The sequence below is a fragment of the Fistularia commersonii genome, chromosome 13 (assembly GCF_037954325.1).
Source record: "Fistularia commersonii isolate RoL2024-O1a breed Wild chromosome 13, RoL_Fcom_v1.0, whole genome shotgun sequence".
Lineage (NCBI taxonomy): Eukaryota > Metazoa > Chordata > Actinopteri > Syngnathiformes > Fistulariidae > Fistularia > Fistularia commersonii.
Window position 1 is genome coordinate 6,354,113 of NC_141296.1, and position 23,209 is coordinate 6,377,321.

The 23,209-nt window shown below is 39.0% G+C and overlaps 3 protein-coding genes across 5 annotated transcripts; 1 reads left to right on the forward strand and 2 right to left on the reverse strand.

Annotated features, from left to right (window-relative positions):
* Window positions 1-2,753: 2,753 nt before the first annotated feature.
* On the reverse strand, window positions 2,754-8,494 carry dnajc4 (DnaJ (Hsp40) homolog, subfamily C, member 4). Its single transcript, XM_086158432.1, has 7 exons — window positions 8,412-8,494; window positions 6,800-6,908; window positions 6,419-6,509; window positions 5,974-6,155; window positions 5,024-5,191; window positions 3,679-3,765; window positions 2,754-3,505 (listed from the first exon to the last, which is right to left on the reverse strand). Exons 1-7 carry the CDS (start codon window positions 8,428-8,430, stop codon window positions 3,409-3,411), a joined length of 753 nt encoding a protein of 250 aa, XP_086014558.1. The 5' UTR covers window positions 8,431-8,494; the 3' UTR covers window positions 2,754-3,408.
* A 2,418-nt stretch (window positions 8,495-10,912) lies between these two features.
* Window positions 10,913-16,191, forward strand: nudt22 (nudix (nucleoside diphosphate linked moiety X)-type motif 22). 3 transcript variants are annotated; one of them, XM_086158431.1, is made up of 7 exons: window positions 10,913-11,186; window positions 12,386-12,473; window positions 13,230-13,860; window positions 13,922-14,047; window positions 14,669-14,766; window positions 15,762-15,855; window positions 16,033-16,191. In XM_086158431.1, the coding sequence occupies exons 2-7, from the start codon at window positions 12,388-12,390 to the stop codon at window positions 16,177-16,179; spliced, it is 1,182 nt and encodes a 393-aa protein (XP_086014557.1). In that variant the 5' UTR covers window positions 10,913-11,186; window positions 12,386-12,387; the 3' UTR covers window positions 16,180-16,191. The 3 variants fall into 3 exon arrangements, with proteins under 3 accessions (XP_086014557.1, XP_086014555.1, XP_086014556.1); XM_086158429.1 differs by having other exon boundaries at window positions 11,146-11,186; window positions 12,325-12,473; XM_086158430.1 differs by having other exon boundaries at window positions 11,171-11,186; window positions 12,368-12,473.
* A 334-nt stretch (window positions 16,192-16,525) lies between these two features.
* On the reverse strand, window positions 16,526-23,196 carry LOC147227751 (heterogeneous nuclear ribonucleoprotein U-like protein 1). Its single transcript, XM_086158428.1, has 11 exons — window positions 22,697-23,196; window positions 21,298-21,374; window positions 20,919-21,161; window positions 20,045-20,157; window positions 19,681-19,947; window positions 19,108-19,230; window positions 18,884-18,985; window positions 18,329-18,497; window positions 17,549-17,770; window positions 16,754-16,806; window positions 16,526-16,665 (listed from the first exon to the last, which is right to left on the reverse strand). Exons 1-11 carry the CDS (start codon window positions 23,119-23,121, stop codon window positions 16,612-16,614), a joined length of 1,848 nt encoding a protein of 615 aa, XP_086014554.1. The 5' UTR covers window positions 23,122-23,196; the 3' UTR covers window positions 16,526-16,611.
* Between the last annotated feature and the right edge of the window lie 13 nt (window positions 23,197-23,209).

Here is a 23,209-nt window from a genome sequence, read left to right on the forward strand (position 1 = left end):
GGGAGGCACTAGCGCTAATCACTGGACCATGCCAATAATAAATCATTGAAAATAAACAAAATCACAGCAATAAGCTGTGTTCATTGCCACCATTCCAATTTGTCCCGGTGTTAACGCTGGAACAATCTCTATGAAGTGTCACAGTGTGAAGGAAATGTCACAATTAGATTCAAAATCCTCTTCCCCTTATCAGGACTCTGCTATTAGAGAAAAATAGACAAAAAAAAAAAAACATTTTTCTTAAGAATCTTAAAGAAATGGATAGGACACATTTCAGTCACAATAAAATATGACGTGAGTCGGTTTGCGTTTGGCCACATGAGGGCAGCAAAAAAGTTTAATGTCAATACTATGCTTCCAAGTTTCCTAAGCTCAGGAAACTGAGCTTTGACGCAGCAAAGGTGGAGGGCTGTATAATATTGATCAATCTTTCTATCTTAAGTCAAATTAGTTTTAAGAAGCTTCAGGAACTTATTTGTTCAATCTATTGAAATATTTGTGTAAAATATCCCCAACAATGAAAGCAATGAGAGGAGAATTAGTTATTGAATTTGACTTTTGTGCTAGCTGTTATTATTTTGGCCATCAGCAGAAAGATAGTTTCTTTTTCAAGGTGAAAAGGTTAATTTCTTTTTATTCTTTTTAGGTAACGGGAAATTTTAGCTATAATATGGAAACACGCTAATTTTTCCAGTTAGTGTGGTGCTTAGTGGGTCAGCAAGATAGGGGACCTGGGCCTCTGGATTTCCGAAATCTTTAAAACAGCCCTGGTGACAAATATGAGTTACTGCACCCTAGATTTGTGAGTATCAGACTGATACCAAACTATCTTGATCCTCTTCCTTACAGCATCATAAAAACAAACCTCTGATACATTTTCTTTGTTGTTATTTATGAATGCCATCAAATAGAGCCACAGACCGATCGACCTTGTTGTGTAAATTCTCAAGTCAATGATTTACCGTTTGCCGTAAGGATCGGTATCGATTGTTTTCTAAATGATGGAACAGAGGGCATCATTTCTGATGACATCAGCGCACAAGCTGACACTTTTGCGTTCACTGCTTTGTCAAACAGGCAAGTCAATCAAAATGGCTCTTTGTTCCCTTGGATGTGAAGTTTGTCTGTGTGTGTAGTCCTGCTTACACCACAGTCTCTGTCATTATGGTATGTTTGGGTTATGACGGACCACATGGGGGTGAGGGTGTCTGAATGCTATGCAGGTATATGTTATCTCTGGTTTCTAAACTCTGGAAGGACTTGTGACAAGACGATACAAGAGGGTAACATTCGCTTATGATTCACACGCTAAAAGTCTTGAGTCCAGTTCTCTGTCATGCAAATATTCTCTTACAATCCAGCGATCTGCACTGGTTCACACGGCAAGAGCTTCACCCCTCAGCCTTAAAGTGAGAAAATGTATCTATGGATTTAAGCTCAAATAAACACATTCAACACCCCAGCAATAGAATGGTGTTGCTTGGAATAAAAAAACAATATAAACATCTCAGTACACACACTCACTGATACACATCTTGTAATGAGTCAATTGCTTTTTAACTGGAATTATGGTAATGTCATGGACGAGGTGAAACTAGTACATGGATAAATCTGGTGAGATCTTTGAGCTCAGCAACTTCCCTCTGGTACCAAAGTTCCATTTACTACCTAAAGTCTTTGAGTACCCTGTTTATTTTCAGCTATGCACTTTAAAAGACTTCCATGATGTTCTTTTGCCTGCCAGAGTCACAGAACAGTAACAGCTGTAGTTTCACCAATCAACAACCTCTTCTCTAGAATAAAAATAAGTAAATAATTAAAAAAACAACCCTCTACTGGCCTCCCAACTGACTGATCAAAAGCACTTTGCATGTAGATCAAAAAAATTTGGTCCACTTTTTGTTTGTTTTCCACTTCATCCACCAATGAATGTTATAATTCTGCCATCGGGAATTTAAATTGCATCCAGACTACTTCTCTTGAATCTTTCTGACACTTTAGGAATTTAACTTGATAACATAATTTACTTTTGATATTAAAAGCGCTATTTAATGGGATTGACTTGAAAATTCTCCAACACATTATACTCAGATGAGTTTAAGTTTTATAAAGTCTTTTTTCCCTGCAACTGCTGTGTGGTTGTTTTGACTTTTTGTAACTATCTTCACGATTCGGTCCTTTTGCTGATTGTGAATGTTTCTCATTCTCTTTTGGAGGAGATATTATCAATCATAATGAAGTCGCTGCACTAAATGAAGATGAAGAAACATTTTTTTTCTCATATCAGATGGGAGTTCAAATACATTATTCACCCCTTCACTGTCACTTTTATACAAAGTCACTGTGGAAGCAATGTCAAAGTTAGTTCTGTACCCTCACGGTTTGTGTTTCTGCAGCTAAATGAGAAATATTGGCAAAAAAAATATAAATACATTTGATAATAATTTAAAACTGGACTTCATTTTCTACACTTGAAGACGTTTCACCCCATCCAAGAAGTTTCTTTAGTTCTAATGGCCTGTGGGGAGTTTCTGAATATAACTGCCATAACTTGACAAAAATGAGAATTTACCATGACCTAGATGACTGAGATCCTCCACAGACAATTTAACACTGTTACAAAATCAAATGTACTACAGAGACTGGGTGAGGCACACAGGGACTGCTGAGAAATCTTGACATATGAGACAAATGAGCCTTCAAATTGTTTCTTAACAGCATCCAACTTTTGGAATAAATAAGGTGATCTTGAAATCATAAATTCACTTTTATTGTTCATAGTAAACGTTCCATTCATTTTGCACTTGTTATAGTACCCATATCAGTACAGTAGTTTGTCTATAAATTCCTGTTTCCTGTCAAGCATTTTTACGTGAGGTTTCTAGTCATAAATTCCTTCTCTAACAACAGAAGAATGCAATGTTTTTGGACGAAAATTAAATACAGGTTTCAAAATCGGGTTCCAGAGAAAGCGGGTCTGGTACAGATGAACCAGCCTAGAAACATGTTGTTCTTTAACAGTAAAATCATTAAGGCAGAACGTGACACTGCACCCTATAAACACCTCATCCAGTTCAGGTCTTTCAGCACCAACACGCTGGCTTGATGCTAACGTTCCGAGATTTTTACGCAAGCAGCTCATGCAGAGATCCACAAACACAGATGTGAAGATAAAAACATTTTTACAATAAGTTCATTGAAGGCAGATACAAACCATGGTTGGATTCTTTGTCCACCTTATTATTCACTGTTGCAACTATATATATTCCCATTCAGTCTGCCTTAGCTTACAACTGTTAGTCTCTTCATTGACATGTTCAAATAGTTTAAAAAGGAAAAAACTTAAACACTATAAATCTAACATCATATTCCTGTAGGAATACTCAAGAGCACAGCTGGAGAAGTCTCCTACTTGTCCCCTCCACCATAGGAGATCTTGTATTTCTCTAGAAACTCTGCGTGTTTCTGCCGTAGGATTTCTGTCTGTTTCTTAAATCCGTTGACCCTGCCAAGAAACAATCACACAATAAAAACATGACTCACCAAAGTGTTGAAAGTCAATATTGCATATTCGGCAAACTGTTAAAAGTCATCTACTTCCACAGAACAAATATTTTTTATGAAAATCTTCCAATCACATCTGGTAGACCAAATAATTATGAAGGGTTCTTTACAAACCTGGCTCTTTCTTTTGATTCATTGTATATTTCCGTGATGACTCGATCTTTCTCATCCATGAAGTTATTGTGAACTTCTTCCAGTTTTCTGAAAAAGATTAACAAAGCCAAGTTAAGGCAATACGTACACACATTGACTCTATCTAATCTTAAAATGTGCTGAGATTAACAGGACGTCTGTACATTCTCTGACATTTATTTATGTATTAAATGAGATTTTGAAGCTGTTAAAATAGCTCATCTGATCGCAGGGTCTTTGCGAACCAAAGAAGCAACTTGCGAGTGTTTGACAGCCATGCAGTCGTGCCAAGACACTGGCCAAAGAGATGTCCTCAAATAATCATCATTTATCTGTGTATGAATGTTATGCAAGGAACAAAGAAGAAAAGGGTGCATCAGTTGCAGTGAAGCACGGAGAGGAATTCTGGTGATAACAACGATGGACTGCAGATGTCTGAAATACAATCAAGACTGTATCAGGTACCTCAGGTGCAACTGAAGTAGTTACATAAACCACTGACATGGGGTCTTGTGTGTATATTCTTGCATTCATCTGTTTTGAAAATAGAATAACAGGAACAAGATGAACAATTGGGCAAATTAGCACAATGAGATGATATGTGTCCTTTTCTTCTTTGTTTATGCATAACATATGCACAGCAGGAACTGCTTTCCTCACAAAGCAGGTGGATGTGGTGGCGTCTGGTCTAATCTGCCAAACAAGGTCATTATAAGTTGTAGCTTAAACAACTGAAGACTGCGAGACTGATCTGAGCACCACAGACCGATTGCAGACTGGCTGGTGATGGTGTCTGTAGTACTAAACTAGCACAAGTTAAACTGCCAGAGACCGCTTTATGATGGAAGTTCCTTTTTGGTTTTGGGACACACCAAATATATTTTACCTAGATTGTTTGACCCAGATTGCTTGGTTTTAAGAAGATGCAGCGAAATGTCCCCCTTTTGTAGAAGAATATAAGGAATAGCTCTCCAGTGTCAAACATTCCATAGACATTGGTAAACATGGCCCAAAGTCAGACACATTAAACAAATTCTTCAGTGACTAAGCAACTGTTAAGATCAAAAGCATCCGATTACGCTTCTACAAGTTAAAATACCACTTGGAAACAACTAAGTTTGTACAGTCAGACAAATCATATAATCACACAAATGGGGTCATGGCAGACAGCTCCAGGAGAATATTATGCCATAACAAATCAAATGAAGGATAAAAAACCCTTGATTAAAACAACAATTTTCTTGAGGTTTGAAAAAATTATTCCTTAAAATAGAGTTTTTTTACTAGTACATAACAGATGGAAAAACATTGAGCGCCATATCTTTACCTAAAGAAGACAAAATGAGCTCCCACACTGAGCACCATGGTGACGAAGCAGTAGCCCATCAGCTGGAAATTCCTCTTCCTCTTTTTCTGCCGCTCTTCTGCAGTCATCTCCTGAGTGTGAGACTGATGGACCTGCTCCCAGTACCGCATGTTTTCTTGGGCCTCTGTACTGCTTGCATAGAGAACAAAGTTAATATACACAAGTTAAGAAAACATACGCTGATATAGAACATTTAACAGCTATTGACATTGACTAGAGGAAACGACTATGGGGATGGATTTAGAATGATCAAACTCGACTAGTGTATTCCCTTTCACTATTTAATTTGCCTTCTAATCCCACAGCAGCGTAAACCCAAACATCCTATTAACATTTGAATGCTCAGTTTTCAGCTAAAAAAAGGATCGTAAACTGAAAAGCTATAAAACTAACACCGCAAGAAAAGCGGCAAATAATGGGTGTCTCTTCCGGACAGATGTAAGGTGAGATCACCTCAAATTATATGTGTCTGCGAGACTTCAAGGTCCCCATGACTGCATTATTCTCATAAAAGGAATAAACTTTAATTTTACTGCAGCTTAGCGGTTAAACTTTCCTTCCTTCCGACAACCAGACCGACTTGAAGAGACAACATTTTATATAGATTATAGAGTTTTTGCAGTTATGGTCAATAACTCTTTGATGAACAAAAACTAACTAAAATTAAGAACATGACTTCACCTGTATGATTTTCATTTTTTTGTTTCGATAAATAATTTTACAGCATTGTCGCATCAACAGGTGTTTTAAGTATGTGGTCCTCACTAGAATAGTGTGTCCTGTGAGAGAGTGTCTACAAGCTAGTTCACACGTCAGTGTTTTTCTTTAGTTAACATTATTGGAAGGAAGTGACCATGTTTTCCCAGGCAATTGTGTCTAAAAGCATCAGGGGACAGTTGGTGTGTTTTCACCTGGTTCTGTAGCTGCTGTGAGTGGTGTTAGATTTGAAGACCTGTCCCCCGCCGTAGGGGTGTCTGATTTTGTGGTCGTACTCTTTCCTGCTCAACTCCTTGCTCAGCACACGGTAGGCCTCGTTCAGCTCCACAAATTGGCTATGCAGCCCCGGGTTTGATGGGTCACTATCTGGGTGCAGCTGCAATTAGACGTGAAAAGTGTATAGACCAAGAGTAAAGTCCTGTTTAATACCCATTTTCTACAGACGGCTAAACTGCTCTGGCGCAACCTGCCTGTACATATAACTGTCAAGAATTATTCATTTTTATTTATTTATCATTATGGCCAGATCATAATCACAAGCATTTCCCAGCTGTGACTGGTGTAGAAATTATACTATTAAATCATGCCCTCTAGTGGTCATTGAATTACATTTGTAGTGCACAGGGCAAAAAAACCTACCTTTTTGGATTTGTCGAAAAAAGCATTTTTGATTTCTTCCACAGTGGCGTTGGATTTGACTCCCAAGAGATCATAGTAGTTGACAGATTTTCTAGAATGATTCATAAAGTTAGTAAACAGGCACAGTAGTTTTTAAAAGCAAAGCCACAACACATTGTTTTACCACCAATAGGAATTCTGTACATTGTGAAAGAATACAATGCAATGACTTCCCCATGTATTCTACTTGTAGTTAACCCATTTTTGCTGAGAGGGTGTATGATTGAGCTCCAAACAGGCATGTGCAGCCTGTGTGTGTGCGTATGTATGTGTGTATGTAAACACACAAACAGAGGAACCAATATATACAATGCAATTACTGAAAAACAAATCATCATAAACCTGTCAGCAGCATGGTGAGAAAGCAGACGCAGGCCACTCTTGTAGCACCAAAGACAGGTCTGACATAAACGTAGCTGAGCCTCCGACTGCATGATAAGTCTTGCGGCTCCTGCAAAAACATGGACAGATGTCACCTTCAACTCTGGCATTGGGGCCTAGTAATAGCATATAGATTATATAAATAACCAAGTAGCAAACTGACATGATGTTCAAAGTGGCAGCATTCAATAGGGCCTGGAAAATAAATTTCAAAAATTGAATGTGTTAGAGCCCTGTCTTACTTTGAGTGATGTAATAATACTTTAACAGTGGCTGTTGAACTGATGTTACTCAATTGTCAAAATTCTAAGTCTCTTTCTCTATACACTTACTGCAGATAGTTTACAATGACAACATTTAAGCTGTTTGCTAACACCTACAACCAGATTTCAACCAGATCAAATCTACAAATGGTTTCTACCCTATATTGTGAAGCTGTCATTGCTACACAGTGTGCTTTTTGCACATGTACCGTATATGAGTACACACGCTGTCTACATTTATTTAAACTCTGTTTTTCTGTAAAGTAATTCCGCTTCTTCATTTGTCTTTAAGTCAATATTTTAATTATTTGGATACTTTTTACAAATGGCAGGGCTGACAATGAACAACATTAATTGGTGTGTTCCTGATGTTGCAAACTATTGCTGCCAGAAAAATATAGACACAGATGAGCAACATTTGTGTTATATTTATTCAAAAAACAAAACAACTTTCTAATCTACTACAATTTAACTCAGCCTTGAACTGCTGATCCAATTTTGTTTCTTAGAAATACAAAGAAAGCACACAGATAAGATGTTCAAAATAGTGACAAACAGGTCCTGCTAAGGAAAAGACAGTTGCACTGATTAATTTAATTTGTAGCTTCACATCCAACGATCTGTTACTTCTGCTGGCAAGAGAAAAGCATAAATATATCAGCAAGGGGCCAAATTTCTCTTCAAAGTTAAAAGGTCAAAGCTACAAATAAAACTGTGACCTCAGACAAATGTTACTCTAAATCACATTTTAAATATTAGGAATATAAAGCACGGACAGTTGACTGTTGAACGTGCACACTCGATGGTAAGTGTACAAGGGAAGAAATTCCCAATAAGAGGTAAAATACAGTATAAAATCTATAAAACAACAAAATCCATCATCACGTATAACGGCCTTGCCAACATACACGCATATATGTATAGATTTAATTCGACCCTTTTCACTACCTCTTTGGTTTGAACTCACACACTCACGAGTTTGTTATTTAGCTGTTATTTAGAAGTTTTCTGACTAAAATTCACCAGCAGCTGTGGGCTGACTCCATGGTTAAAAAACAATTAGAAGCATTTAGTTCCTCTTTTTATAAACATCTGGAGGTTTGCAACGGGAACAGTTCGTTCTTTTTCACTGAGCTAATGCTAGCCATGTTAGCTTCGAGTGCTTATGGAGTCTCTCTGTAATGCTGATAAACACAGGTCAACCTAATCATGACACTGGAATAACGTTGACGAATTAAAAACAGCGAGGAAATGGTTTCACGGACTGAAAAGTATAAAAACCAACATTTGGAGGTAGAAGGATGACATACCGGCTGGGCTCGGTTTCATTACAGTAGCTCTCTGTTGTTAGTGTTACCTAAAGTCAATTGTGTCAAGTTAGCCATAGTAGAACAGGAAACCGGAAGTAGACCTTCAAAATAAAGTGCGCTCTCAGTGGTATGTGGAGAGGGGGACTCGGCGTTTGTCAAAAATGCTGGTAAACCAACACATGACATCAATCTTTAAATTGTTTCTTTATTTCTCATTTCAAGCCTCTAACATTTTACATGAACACACATCTTCCTTTCCTTTGCTTTTCCCTTCAGAGGTCACCACAGAGAATCAATCTCCTCCCCCTCATATTTTCTGTATCCTTTTCTAACATACCAACTAACTTCATGTCCTCTTTCACTACATCCATAAATCTTATCTTTGGTCTTCCTCCAGCCTCCTGTGTGGCAGTTCCAATCTCAGTATCCTTCTACCAATTTGTTCGCCATCCCTTCTCTGTATGTAACCGAACGTGCTCAGCCTGGCCTCACTGACCATATCCAGCTGAGCGGAGGTCCCCTTGTGCAGAGGTTTCTTCCACCTTGGTCTTAGAACTCAGCTTTGCAGTTCTAATGGCTTGTTTGAACTCCTTATTTACCCCCTTCTTCTCAGCCTCAGAGTTGGTGAAGAAGCTCATTTTTTTTCTCATTGAGAATCTTTGTTAGTCCTTTGATCACCCAAGGTTTTGTTCGCAAATATGGTGACTTTTTTTGTGGGTATGAAGTTGTTCACGCAGAAGGAGAAGTGGGATGAGACAGTCTCCACCTGCTCAGTGATATCCTCGGATGCAGATATATTATCCCAATCCGTGGATTCAAAGCATCCCTATAGTCTGCGCCAGTTACCACTCTCTCACCTCCGGGCATATTCTGCATCGCTTCATCTTAATCACCCCAGAATTTTTCCTCTAACTCATATCCCATCTGTGGGGCATAGCCACTAAAAACATTTAGCATCACATCTTCAATTTTTAGCTTTAGACTCATCGGTCCTTCTGATACTCTTTGCACCTCCAAATTTCTTACTTAAACTTTGAATTTATTACTCATTCAAATCCAAAATGTTACATATGCACTCCTATCTTTCTTGAAACAGCCTTCCATCTGCATCAACTTTTCTGTTCCTGGACATTTAGGGATTATTTGTATTTCTCAATTCCACTTGTTGAAAGTCGCATTAATGTGGATACACTGCAATCTAATAGCGTGATGCCGTCACTTTGTGGGTGACATTATCGGCATGAATTTGGGGAAATGTAGTTTATGGTCAATGCATGCATTTGACTTATTTATTTGGAGACAATCAGACCTTTTAAGACATTCTTGCGGGCCACATAAAATGACATGGCGGGCCACATTTGGCCCCCTGGCCGTGAGTTTGACACATGTGCTGTAGGTGAGCGGTGCCAATGGCAGTCTTTGTCAGTGTTTTTTCGCACAAGTTTTATGCCAGATGCCCTTCCAGGTGCAACCCTCTGCATTTATTTGGGTTAGGAACCCTGCTCAGAAAGACACTGGCTTGAGCCCCCCCTGAGGCTGCATTTAGCTTGAACACACATAGTTAGCCTTTATGTTCACCAGATGTGCAATGTACCATATACTGTTTGAAGAGTGACACACAAGGCCCCCCTTATGTATGGAACCTCATTGAGTTAAATATGTAAAACTAAAACACTGCTTTGAAACAACCAGTTAACTTTAGTTAACTTGTAACATCGTCTGACTTAACAAATATTTGTTATTTGTATTTTATGCTGCCTGACAAAATTTGTACAGCAAACATCCTTCCCCATTGTCATATTTGAACATGCTGCTAAACATGAATGGACTTGTTTGGCTATATTTGTAATTTGTCTTGTTGCATATGTTTCTCTCAAATTACTGAACAAATGATACAAGGTGGTGCATTGAAATTGGTACAATGTGATAGAAGATAGAAGATCAGCCAGAATGAAAGGAAAGGTGTACAAGACAGTGGTGAGACTAGGGATGCCTTATGGACTAGAAACTGTAACAATGATGAAAAGACAGTAGGCAGACCTAGAGGTCGCAGAGATGAAGATACTAGGAACAGCACATGTAAGATGTTTTGGAGAGAAGGTCAGAGAAGCCACGCTTGGATGGTTGGGTCATGTACAGAGGAGGGATAGTGAGTATATTGGTAGACAATTGCTGGAATGGGAGCTGCCAGGCAGGAGGTCTAGAGGAAGACCAAAGAGAAGATTTGTGGACATAGTGAGAGAGGATGTGGTGTGAGAGAAGAGGATGCAGAGAATAATGTTAGATGGAGAAGGTTGATCTGCAGTGGTGATTCCTGAAGGGAAAAGCCGAAAGGAGAAGTGCAACAGTTCCATTGTCGTCAGTGCAATGACTGTTTCCTGTGCAATAACCCTGATTTATACACATCGTTACATGTAAATCATATTCATGTACTTGTAAATACACATGTATAGGTGTTACATATAGTTCTTGCATACCTTTAACTTTATTTTGATCTTTACCGTTTTTTTTTTATTCTCTATTTCTTCTTTCTTTATTATATTTTGATTTTTCTCCTTCTCTTTACCCTGAGATCAGAAACTGCTCTTAACAAAAAGCAATATCCCCCCTAGGGGATCAATAAAATATTCTGATACTGATTTTGATTATCAGGCTGCAGTTGTTCATACTGATCGATAGGTGGCAGTAATGAAGACTCTGCCGTCTGGATAAAAACAAGGAAGTGAATGAATTAACTGACAGTCAGCGGGAGAGTGAGACAGAAACATCACACAGGTAGGTCCAACAAACTTCTCTTTCCATCAACTGACGGACAAAAACTACCCTGGGTATAACAAGAAACATTTCTAGGTTTATTTTCGGTTTAACTTGGCTTGTAGTCAGAGTGAACTGACAGTTTAATACAGAGAGAAAACGTTACATTGAATAAAAAGCAACGACAAAAAACATAGGAAATGCAGCTCTTCGTGTTCGTAGTTTCCATGTCGTAGATGTCAACTAATAATCAACATTGTTATCCCTGTGTTATCGATATCCTGTCAATCGGCTTTGCTTATTAGACACTGATCATTTATCGCATTTTCATAAATAACCACAGCTCAGTCTGAGGGCAAGGAAGTAAAAACAGAACTTATGGATTTCATCATGACATTTTTTCAAAATGACATTTTAGAATTATTCGTTTTTAGGTGAGCAAATAAGGAGATGATTCCTTGTATCATAGCTCAAAATGATATCATCAGAAAAATCTGAATCAGAATCTGAATACTTGATCACCCAGGGGGAAATTTTTTTTATTAAAAGCAGATCCTGCCACAGGGTAAAGTGGGGAAGAATCAAAATAGAACTCTATATAAATTAAAGAATAAAATAGCGAATAAAAAAATGGTAAAGATCGAAATAAATAAATAGAAATAAAGTTAAAGGTATGTAAAAATATATGTAACATATATACATGTGTATTTACTAGTACATGTATATGATTACATGTAGTAATAATGTGTATAAATCAGGGTTGATTTACTGGAAAATGGTCATTCCACAGAAGACAATGGATTTATCGCACACATGGAGAATTATTGTATATAATGACTCCACTGACAGCCAACTGGCGCTGAATTAATATTAACCTTGAAAATGTTTCCTCTTGAAAGGATGGTGAAAATGTACAAAGTTGACAGGATGTGCATTTTAGATAAAGATCAAGTGCAACAAATGTGATTTCTTGTTATGTCAGCAGACACAGCTTATGTATTGTGCAAAATTCAGCATAATTCTGACATAAGAAGTATTCAGTTTGTCATGAAGCTTGAGAAATATTTGCAGTCTTGAGTGAGTTTGATGTCAGCCATACATTCAGGTTGATGAAAGTTTTATTTTTACTTTTTATTGGTGTGATGATTGTTTTTCACAGAGATGTGTCCTTGAAGCCGATTTACATAAGAAAATATCCTCAGTTTACTCGACATTAACAGATATGGACGCTGAAGTGTCTCTGCTGGTGCACTGTGCGACCTGGGGGGGATTACTCCAGTCTCAGGTGCAGGTGGAGGTCTCCGAAAGGTAGGATCATAAATTAAACACAATAAATGGGATCACTGTGACACTCAGTATGATTACAATTGCCATTACCAATTTTGCAGTGACTTGAGTCACAATGCAGACTTACTGGTATATACCTGCAGGACATGTCACTCTGTGTGATTATACATTGATGTGAACTGTAATCTCTATATATGTATATGTCAACAAATATATGGTTCATTTTTTTGCATATGTTGTGCTTAACGTTTTGTTCTGAAGACATCCGCCATTCCGCTTTAAAAATGAGCAATGCATTATTTTAGATTTTACAAATGGCCTACAAATGGTCAAATACACAAATTTACATATACATACGATGCAAAATAAATTGCCTAAATGTTAGCCCGACACAACCCTTAACATAAAATTCTCCAAGCCACATTTGATATCATGATATAATGTTGTATGGATAAAACAGGTTTCTCAATGTCCTGATCTTTATCAATATTGAGTAATATTTTACTTTGAGGCACTAATAATAATAATAATAATCATAATAACATAGTAATAATAATACATTTTATTTAAAGTGCCTTACTCAACACTCAAAGACACCGTACGGGCATATACATATACACAAAATACAATTTAAAAGAAACAGTGAAAATAAAGCACAATGCAGAGCACTATGTCATTTCATACCATATCCTTTCAGATGTGCATTTTGTAATGACTACAAAAAGATTACGTTGAGATCAGCAATGCAGTTTGACTGGAAAATGTTCTGCTCCCCAGTTTTAACAGGCAAACTGATGAGACTCTTGAGCGTCACATAGAGGAAATATGGGCAGAACGTGCGTCCAAGGAGCCGTGGCTTTTCAACGGGGCCAAATTTAGACTCCACTCTTTTCACATGGCTTCTCCCTCATGTTACTCATCGCCTTCATCCCATGAGCTCATCTTGGGCCCTGCAGAATGTGTGGGAGGCAGGTCGGACTGCAAACAGACTGGAGATGAGCGGTTTTGCACCTCCGATTGTCAACAGGATTCTTCTCCAAACAGCGTGATCCTTAGAAACACGCCTGAGAACCTGACAGAGAATGTAGATGATGTCCTCCAGAAGACAGAAGGCAAGCTGTCACATCATTCCTCAAAGTCATACGAGGACAGACCGCTCCTAACTCTTCGAGTTGGCCTCACCTGCTACAAGGCCTACCTGGGGACCAACTGGTCCTGCAGAGTCGATGAGCTCCGTAAGCGCGGAGAGATGGAGTTCAGCGATCCTATGGCACTGCTGGCTCAACCTCTGGGCGTGGGTGCCATCATGTGCACGGCGGACAGTAAGGTGGTGTTGATCAGGCGAAGCCAGACGGTGGCAGAGGCTAGTGGGCAGCTCGACATCCCCGGAGGTCACCCAGAGCCCAAGGTAAGGAGCATTTGAACAAATAGCATGGCTCTGATGGGATGTAATAAGTTGATCTCTGCAGGTGATGTGTGAGCGTCTGGGTCAGACAGTGTGTGAGGAGCAGATCAGTGTGGAGCTGCTGCAGCAGAAGCCGGAGGCTATCGTGTCAGAGCTTTTCTCATCTATTTGCGCAGAGATTAGAGACGAGGTGAGCCCCCTCGAGACATGGTAGTGTTACCTCTGCCAGTAACAGATTACAAAAAGTGATGAAACTATCACTTGGTGCAGGGCAGACAACATGGACAAGGAGCCAACAACCCTTTTTTCTTATATTCATTGACCCTATTACAATACAGTATTATCCAGTTTTCACTCATTTTTGCCAAAACATTGGTAAATGTCGTTTTCCACTCTACAACTTAAATATTGTAACTCTGTAAGGTCTTCCAGCTGCCCTCAAAGTGAACTGTGACTGATAATCGCGTCTGATACATGAGATGAATCATTACTAACAATCTGTTCTGCAGTCTCCCCATTTCTCACAAACACAGAACAGAATGAGGTCAAAAAGTTTGACTCAGATCAAAATGAGCAACTGCAACTACAGCAATGTAAAAACCTTGGTTTTACCTTCCTGCAGTGTTGGATCAGTTGATTTGATGGTAGATTTTTGCAGTGTTTTATAAACACATTTTTATAGATGACATGGCATTATGTTTTTTTTTCTTATTTTGGGTAATGAACTATAGTCCTTTGTCCATGTTCAGCCCAGTGACACCTGTTGTACACCTGTTATACAACAATTTGTCCACACGTATTAATTTTGCAGGTGAATGTTCCCCTGAATGTCCTGGCAGAGCCGGTCCTGATGGGTGTTGCACTAAATCATACCAGCGCTGGCAGGCCAAGTGCTGAATTCTATGTCAGGTATTTGAATATGCTGCACAGTTGTTTCCCTTTCTGTATTTAGTGTATTTAATAATCCTTTGTGTGTAATTCAAGCTTGACCAGTAGTTATTTGATACAAAAACTTAAATAGTGGCAAACTGAATATTACAAACTGGAAAACTGTGTAAATAAAGTAAGGTCAAAGGGAAAAACATTGGCGAAATCGTTTAATCTGCAAGAGCGGAGCTGCAGCCCAGATAGACAAGGCAAACTCACCACTTTTCCTCAATATCCAGGCCAACTGGTAGAACAGGTTTAGTGCCACATAACCCAAGGCAGAAATGGTCAGTTTTCCTCTGACACAAACAAGAACCCAATATCCAGGGGATGTCATCTGTCTTCATAATTCCTCATAATTCAAATGTAAAGAATCAAACCGGCATTGTAATGGTCTGTGGAATCTGCTAGTTTCTGGGGATGTGAACGTCTGTTCCGTTGACGACCAAAAGCAACTTATTTTCTCTTGGGTGGCAACGACAGTGTAAATTGTGAATTACATTTAAGGGAAAACATTTTACCCATCATGATTCTAAAAAAAATATATAAATGGGAAAATATGGGGAAATAGGAAAGTTATCCAAGGCAAACTATTACATTTCACAATAAAGAACAAACATTTGGGAAAATGTTATCTCTCTCTCTCCCTGTCAGCTGCATTACTTTTGTCGTCTTTTTAGATTCTGAAAAATAAAAATGGTTCTAACGATCTGCATTGTTAGACATTGGGCTTTTAAAAATGCAAATAAAGGCTGCTTCATGTGGAGGTGGCTTCATCTAATTTTTGCAAAGACCCTGAAAGAATCTAAATACATAAAACAGGGAAAACATTTATTTAGGATTTGTATTTTTTATTATACACTTGTCTTCAATCTCATCTGCAGATCGAGGGCAGACAGTAGATTTATCCTCTGATTATAGATTAGTGCCACATCTTTTGTTCAAAGATGACAAGTGTCAGCCATTTGTCTCCCCAGTTGTTCGCTCACATCAGAAGAAGTCAGAGAGTTGTACTGGAAAGGAGGGGCCGAGGCGGATGAGTCAACAGATATTGTGTTTATCAGCACAACGGTAAGAAACGAGTCAAAGATGCATTTCTGTATTCCTGTTTGGGGAACTGAGTTAGGAGCAAAGCGCAAGTGCTTTGAAGTAAGTCATTTAGGGTAAATCTCAAATCACTGCACCGAGACAACCTTAAAAAACGCATGATTCAGTGGAGTGAGAATTGTATTTTGCTGCCACTTAAAGGAGGTGTTGGAGCTAGGCATCAGCAGCCCTCTTTGGGTGGACCTGTGCCCTTCAGCCAAAGGAGCAGTGCTTCTGTTTCAGAAGGTGAAACGGAGAATGGAGCCTGAGCAGACCATCCGGTGCTCAGCAGGTCACATCAACAGTTGAACATTGAAGCTGCTTCACACAAGAACTGTATTTATAACTATCTATCTATATACAGATAGATATAGATATCTATAAATATACTATATTATTTTGACTCCCATGATCTTCAGAGGTGGACAAACTTTGATAAATGTATTTTCATCATTCACACTGTACAGTTAAAATCCAATATTATTCACTTGGCAAAATACTTTTAGTAAAAATGATTAAATTTTACAAAACTGATGTTCATTAATTGTACAATGAAAGTTTTTTTTTTATATACAACCAGAATCAGGTGGAAAATTTTAAAATCTGTGCAAAATAAATTCCCTTCCTTGAATCCTCAACTTCACTGGTGTCAAAGTAGGTGTGAAATATTGACTGTGCTTTTTTACTCTCACGACTGATGAGCTGAAGGAAACGGAAACGGTTACTGTCTTCCACATTTCCTCACCAGCAGCCCTCATAGCAGCTTTTGTAGTAGCCCTGCTGATCCACGGTCCACTGAAATATAGAAATAACATATAATCAGTGTGGGAACAGGTTCATTTCAACAGTTTTCCAAGCAGTGCGGATGGTGTGGATTACACACATATGGGGGCTGCTGGTTCCATGGCTGCATGTTGGGCCTTGGGCTTCTGCAACCTTCAGAGAAAGTAATGAAGACATCAGATGAGTTTTTGTCCATTCTTCTCAGAGGGAGTATTGTTACTTTTTCTATGCATGACATATAAACTAATTATGGTGATAAACTATGATTTACAATGTCACATTAAAATGACTATTTTTTTATTCAGATTATTTTTAATGGAAAATATAATATAAACCTACCTAAATTCACAGAATGTATAATTATGTAATTATTGTCTTTCATTATTGTCTTTTTCTCTTCTTCTGAAACAAATAGAGTTTATCTCCACTGTTGCTGTGTAATGATCAAATTTAGGGTTTCAATTCTGAAATGTATATAAATATACTGCTCAAAAAAATAAAAGGAACACTTAAACACAATGTAACTCTTAAGTCAATCACACTTGTGTGAAATCACACTGTCCACTTAAGAGGCAACACTGATTCATTTTTACTTGTTTTAAGGACTTTACGTCAAAGTTGGATCGGCCTGAAATGTGTTTTTCTACTTTAATTTTGAGTGTGACTCCAAATCCAGACCTCCGTTTGATTTCCATTGATAATTTTTGTGTGATTTTGTTGTTTTCATTCATGCGGGGCAATTTTTCCATGTTTTTGGACTGTGGGAGGAAACCCACACAGACACAGGGTGGCCACTTATTAAACTTATTATGTAATTTCACTTGAAAAAGAAAAAAAACATTTTTTTAAAAAAATCGATTTTTCTTTGTTTTACGAAAATGACTATATCACTCACCAGTTAGCCTCAATTTCCTCCAGTGAGTAGGTGGATGGCCCTGAAGGCGGTTCCTTTTCCTCTGAAGTCGTTTTTTCTTTTCTGGTTTGGGAACGGGAGGCAGTAGCCGACGCGCCTCATCTTTGTACTCCTGTAAGAGTTTCTGTGCCTCCTCTTGTGGAAGCTCCTCATACTGCAGCTCTTCAAGCAGGTCACTCTGCTGCTCAGGAAGGGTGCAGCTCACTGGAGGAAGATGAAGACAAGTCACAAATGACAAGACGTTCGGTACCTGGAGCTGGACGGACAGCTGTCACAGCTGACCATTAATCGAACGAGAGCCTCCAGCCTAGTGCTTCTCGGCTAGACCAAGATCTTCAATCACATTTTAAAGTAGTTCCCTGATATTATATAAATAGGAGAAAAGAAGTGTAATTATTGAGGCCAACACATCCGCTTAAATGTGAAATCAAATTCAATCTTGAAGATCAAATCCATTTTAGTCAAAGTTGTTCCATTAGCAAATATTCTTTTTTTTTGATAACTTGTCATGTTACTTTTCCCTGAAATTTTACTTTTTTTCTCCCAGCAGATTCACTTGCTACTGGAAAATTAGAAAAAAATGCCAATACGTAAATTGAATGGGCAAGAAATTGTCATAATGGTAAAAATAGCAACCACAATGCTCATAATTAATAATCAAAATACTCAACATGTATATATCAGATAATCCATAAATTACCAAACAGTCTGTTCACGCCTACTCAGGCATCGCCATCTAAAACAAATATGCAGAAGCTGCACCTTGGAGTTTGAGAAGAGCTGTCTGAGGGATCTGTTCCCCATCTTGTGTCTGATGTTTGGACTGTCGTTTTTTCCACTCCTCAGCGGAGGGGAAAATGACCACCGCTTTGCGCCTGAAGCCAGTGAAGAGCTGCAGCTTATAACGCTGGGCAGAGAACAGGGTGTTGCACTGGAACATGGAGAGGGAGGATGTTTTAACTCAGTCTTATGGTAAACAATATTGTGATAATATGTCATAGGCGTCACCACTAATAAATGGGATTTGGAATCTCTTCCTGTCTGAATGAGATAAGCTGTGTATGAGCCTCAAATTTATATCTGCATTTGTACACAAGGTTTGACCGGAATGCTCTTATTGAAATTTTCAAACAACATTTTTTATAAGAGGAATCCAACAAAGAGCAACACCATGAAGTGTTGATGAAATTCACCACATTCTTCCTCACAAACAGTTTTGGTTCATGATTTTGTTTTGACAGATTTTAAAGAGTCAGTTGATAACATTTCCCAGAATTTTCAGGGTGAATCAAAATGTGTTTAACATGTAAACTTCACCTGGTCAAGAATATAGTTGCCTGGGGTTTGAGCAGCAATCTTTATTAACTCGGTGAGACATTGAGAGGCCTGACGTAGCCTGCTGTCCGGGTGTGTTCCACTCTAAATCACACAGAAACACGTCACCCACAGCTCGACAGAGCAGAACATATGAGTCATCCAGTCATTTTGAATTGACATGACTTAGATAATGAGTTAAGAATTAAGACCAGTGTTCTACTGACAATCATACATCTCAGCAGCTCCTCCGTGCCCAAAAGCTGGTAGTGTTTCTCTGGGTGCTGCTGTAGGTGGGTTCTGGCCCAGTGACTCTTCCCAGAAGCAGGAAGTCCCACCATCAACACCATCTACAGAGAAATTAAAGGTAAAAAAAAAAGGAATCTTCAAATTAATTTGGGGCCAGTTGTCATTTGCTTATGACCAAGGGATTTAAAAAGAAACACCAAGGGAAACTTTCCTCCAAAACAGGGAGAAAATGAGCTAAAATTCAGATTTGAAAATTAACAATCTTGTCAGAACAAAGAGATGAAAACACACAAACAGAGAAAATAGAACACCTCGCTGCAATTAAGCAGCATTAAGTTAAATGAGCATGAATCAAGGGTAGAAATATCTCAAACTAGCTCTTAAATGTACAGTCATGCCTGACTGTACAAGAAAAAAGTTATTCTGAAATGTCTCATTAAGTAACACCGCATGATTGAAGAGAAAGGCAAACACGCCTTATGACTATTTCAATTTCAGTTTATGCGTTAAAACACTTTATATATTAAAATACTTTAAAAACTGAATCTCACTTCACATTGTGCTCTGGAATACGAGGCTGGCTTGGCACGAACCCGCTGCCCAGCAGGGAGCGCCCCCAGCAGAGTAAAGCCTGGTGGGACAGGGTACCAGGGGGGAGCTGTGGGGTCCAGGAGGAACCGGATTGAGCAGCTCTTGCAGAGAACGTGAGGGAACAAGGCTCGACCCCGCAGCGCCCCGGCTTCGAGGGAGAAGGCCACGCCCATGAACCGACCATTTTTGTGGAAAGACAGCTGGACACCGCCGTCCACGGAGAATGACTTTGGACATGTAAACATGACACACGTTAATGACAACTTTCATCAGAACCGATGTGCTTGTAACATAACGAACCTTGAAAAAATAAGCTGAACTCACAGCATAACAACCGATTATATCTCCTTCTGCAAAATGTTCTCCGAAGTCCCCTTCTGTTCCGTGAGACACTTTTTTACCACGATAATCATAAGCAAAGGAAAATTCCTCTTCACCTGAAGTTAGAAAGTTTGAGGGCAAGAGGGAGAGCTCTGTCACATATGCATGCGATTCATGCTCTCTGCATACATAACATGAACATTTCCCAGGTTTGAAGCAGTTTAACAATCCTTTATGACTATAGCTAGATCATATAAGCTCATTTGTTAATTTAATGTACACAATAGCACAACATTATAAAGTCAATCAGAACTGAAATATCTCAATAAATGATGCCTCTACTGTATTATTGAGCCGCAAAGAGGTATATGCTCCAAAGACAAGCTAAATTCTAGCAAGCAGTAGTGATGTGTTAAAACTTATGTTAGCATAACTTTTTGTATTTCCAATAATATATTTTTTCATTTTTAAATTTCCTGTTATATGGGGCTGTTACCTCAAGACAAATTCCTGTGTACATTGTACATTTGCCAAATAACACTATCTAAGTCACTTACCATTAAGTGAAAAAAAAATCAACATAAGAGGGCACACTGTAAGGATTACTTTTACTTTTCGGGGTCTTCTCTTTCTTTCGTCACAATGAATCAACCTCCTCCAGCTAACCCTATTCGCTGTATCCTCTTCTCTCGCACCAACTAACTTCATGTCCTCTTCCACTACATCCATAAATCCTCTCTTTGGTCTTCCTCAAGGCCTCCTGCCTGGAAGTTACAGACTAAGCATCCTTACACCAATATATTCACTATCCCTCCTCTGTACATGATCGAACCATCTCAGGGGTTAGACATACAATAAACCTACGAGTGGCACTTACCCAACAGCAGAGGGGAGTCGGCCACCGACCAACCTATTCGCATGCCATAGGGGTGAACACCATCTTGGTGTTCTTTCTGCATGCTCAGCAACTTCCCCTCCAGTCTCACTTCGAAGCCCACCCTACCCTGCATCACCCCATGGCTGAGCCTGCAGCCAGACCACAGCAATGGAAATCTATCCCAGAATCGCGGTTGGCCACATGCTCCATCCTGACCCACCTCAAAGTGCAGGTGACAAGCATCTGAGCAAGTAAGGACAAAAGGTCATCGGCATTGCTGAAATTTCTTCTCAAAATATCAATAGATCATAATTTAAGGTGCCATTTCAAAGTATTTTTCTAATAGCCTTTTATATTTAGAGACCACTGAATGACTCACATGGATCGAGTCTGACCAAATCTTTATCTTCGTCCCGTGTTTCCTCCGTCTCCAAAAAAAGCTGTGGTGATTTGGTTCTAGTGGAGGAATTAAAAAAAATGGCAAAAAATGTGCAAATAAAATGTTTGTGGATAATACAGGAAAGACTTTTAAGTTTGCATTGTTTTAGTTGTGCAAAAATCTTTCATGAACATTCACGGAAAAAAGGAGAAAAAGCACAGACATCCAACTACTGTACCTAGTTGTGATGTTTAGATGCGGCTGCTGACTACATGTTTCAGTGTTATGACCACAGATAATCGTCAAAACTGTGGGACATGGAGGTTTGCAGGTGTAGACTTGAGCAGTCAAAATCATTATTGTGCTCAATGTGGACTTGAATAGTCCTTCTTTTCCAAACTATCTGTAAGACATAAATACAGATCCATACTTCTCTAGAACTTGTTTAAGGCTGTGCACTTGGCTGTTGGAGCTACTTTAGTTTTGCAAAGTACAAAGGGTTGTGCAGTTTTTGCTAAGGGTATCTTTTATCTATTTTTATCTTCCACTACCAATATACTACTGGACTGTCCAGGAATCACATGCCATCCAAAAAATACCACACAGGGTTAGTAACCCTAGGCAGTTACTGTCCATAATTATTTACTTATTTATGTCCTATTTAACATCTAGTTCAGGGTTGGGCTATTATTTTGGCTGGCAGGCCACATTTCTTATTTAATTTTTATGTGTGGGCCAACTAACTGTCATGTAAATTGAACAAAATGAAAATTGCAATTTAAATATTTACATATTTGGCATTTTATTTCAACTTTAAAATAATTACTGATCATACAAATGTACCGACATTATATTGTACGTATTCATCCATACAAAATTAAACAAAAGGAAAAAATTACGGATTTCTAAATTAAGTTGATTGATTAAAAATATTCAAAGAAAATAGTTACAAAATAGAAAAGCAAAATGGGCCGGATGTGGTGCGTGAGCCGTAAAATTCCCAATGTCCGATCTAATTCAACTGTATTTTGTAAAGCCTAACTTATCAACTGTATATCTGTATATGACGTCCATAGTCTAAAACAGTGAATGAACATATCAATCTGTATACTATGTTCATAGTACCCTATCTGTAAATCACCTGTGAATTATTGACATAATATAGTGGTCAAACTGTTAATTTCTTTATTACATCTGCACTTGCTGCTCTTCTCCACTTCTGGGCAGATGCTAAACTGTATTTCGCTAGGCTGTACTTGTACATGTGAAATGACAATAAAGTTGAATGTAATTTAATCTTCTAATCATATTTAGGGGAGAAGAAAAGCTGAAAGACGACACACTTCCAACTTATAAATACACGCTTTATTATGTTAATGCCCGCAGTGAACTCTCCTACCTTTTGTACCGAATTTCCTCCTTGAACTCGTAGAAAGCCCTCCCCCGGTCCACACTGGGGCCGGGGGAGACTCCTACCGGCGGCCTCCCGGATTCTCCCCCCTCGGATGGACACGCACTCCCGCCTTCGGAGTCGAACTCGGGGCCGGTCTGGGTGGCGCAGTCCCGGACTCGCTCCGCCGGTAAGGAGGGGGAGACGGGGGGCTCCGCGGGGTCAGCAAGAGCCGCCGGTGACGAAGGAGTTGCCGAGCCGTCGTGTTGATGGTTGACTTCTTCTCCACCGTCAGCACCACCTTGTCCAGCCGTCAGAGCGAACCAGAGTCTGTCGACCAGCTCAGCTTTCAATCCTTTGCTGTCCAAACCCGCTTCTTTCAGTCTTAATCTCAATTCGGCTACTTTTAACTTCCGGATATCCGTTAGCTTCATGGTCAGAACGTAACATGGAAACCTGGCGCCTTTCGTGTTAAGTTTTAGTGACTTTTAATTTAAGAAAAATCCCTGTGGAAGAAGTAGT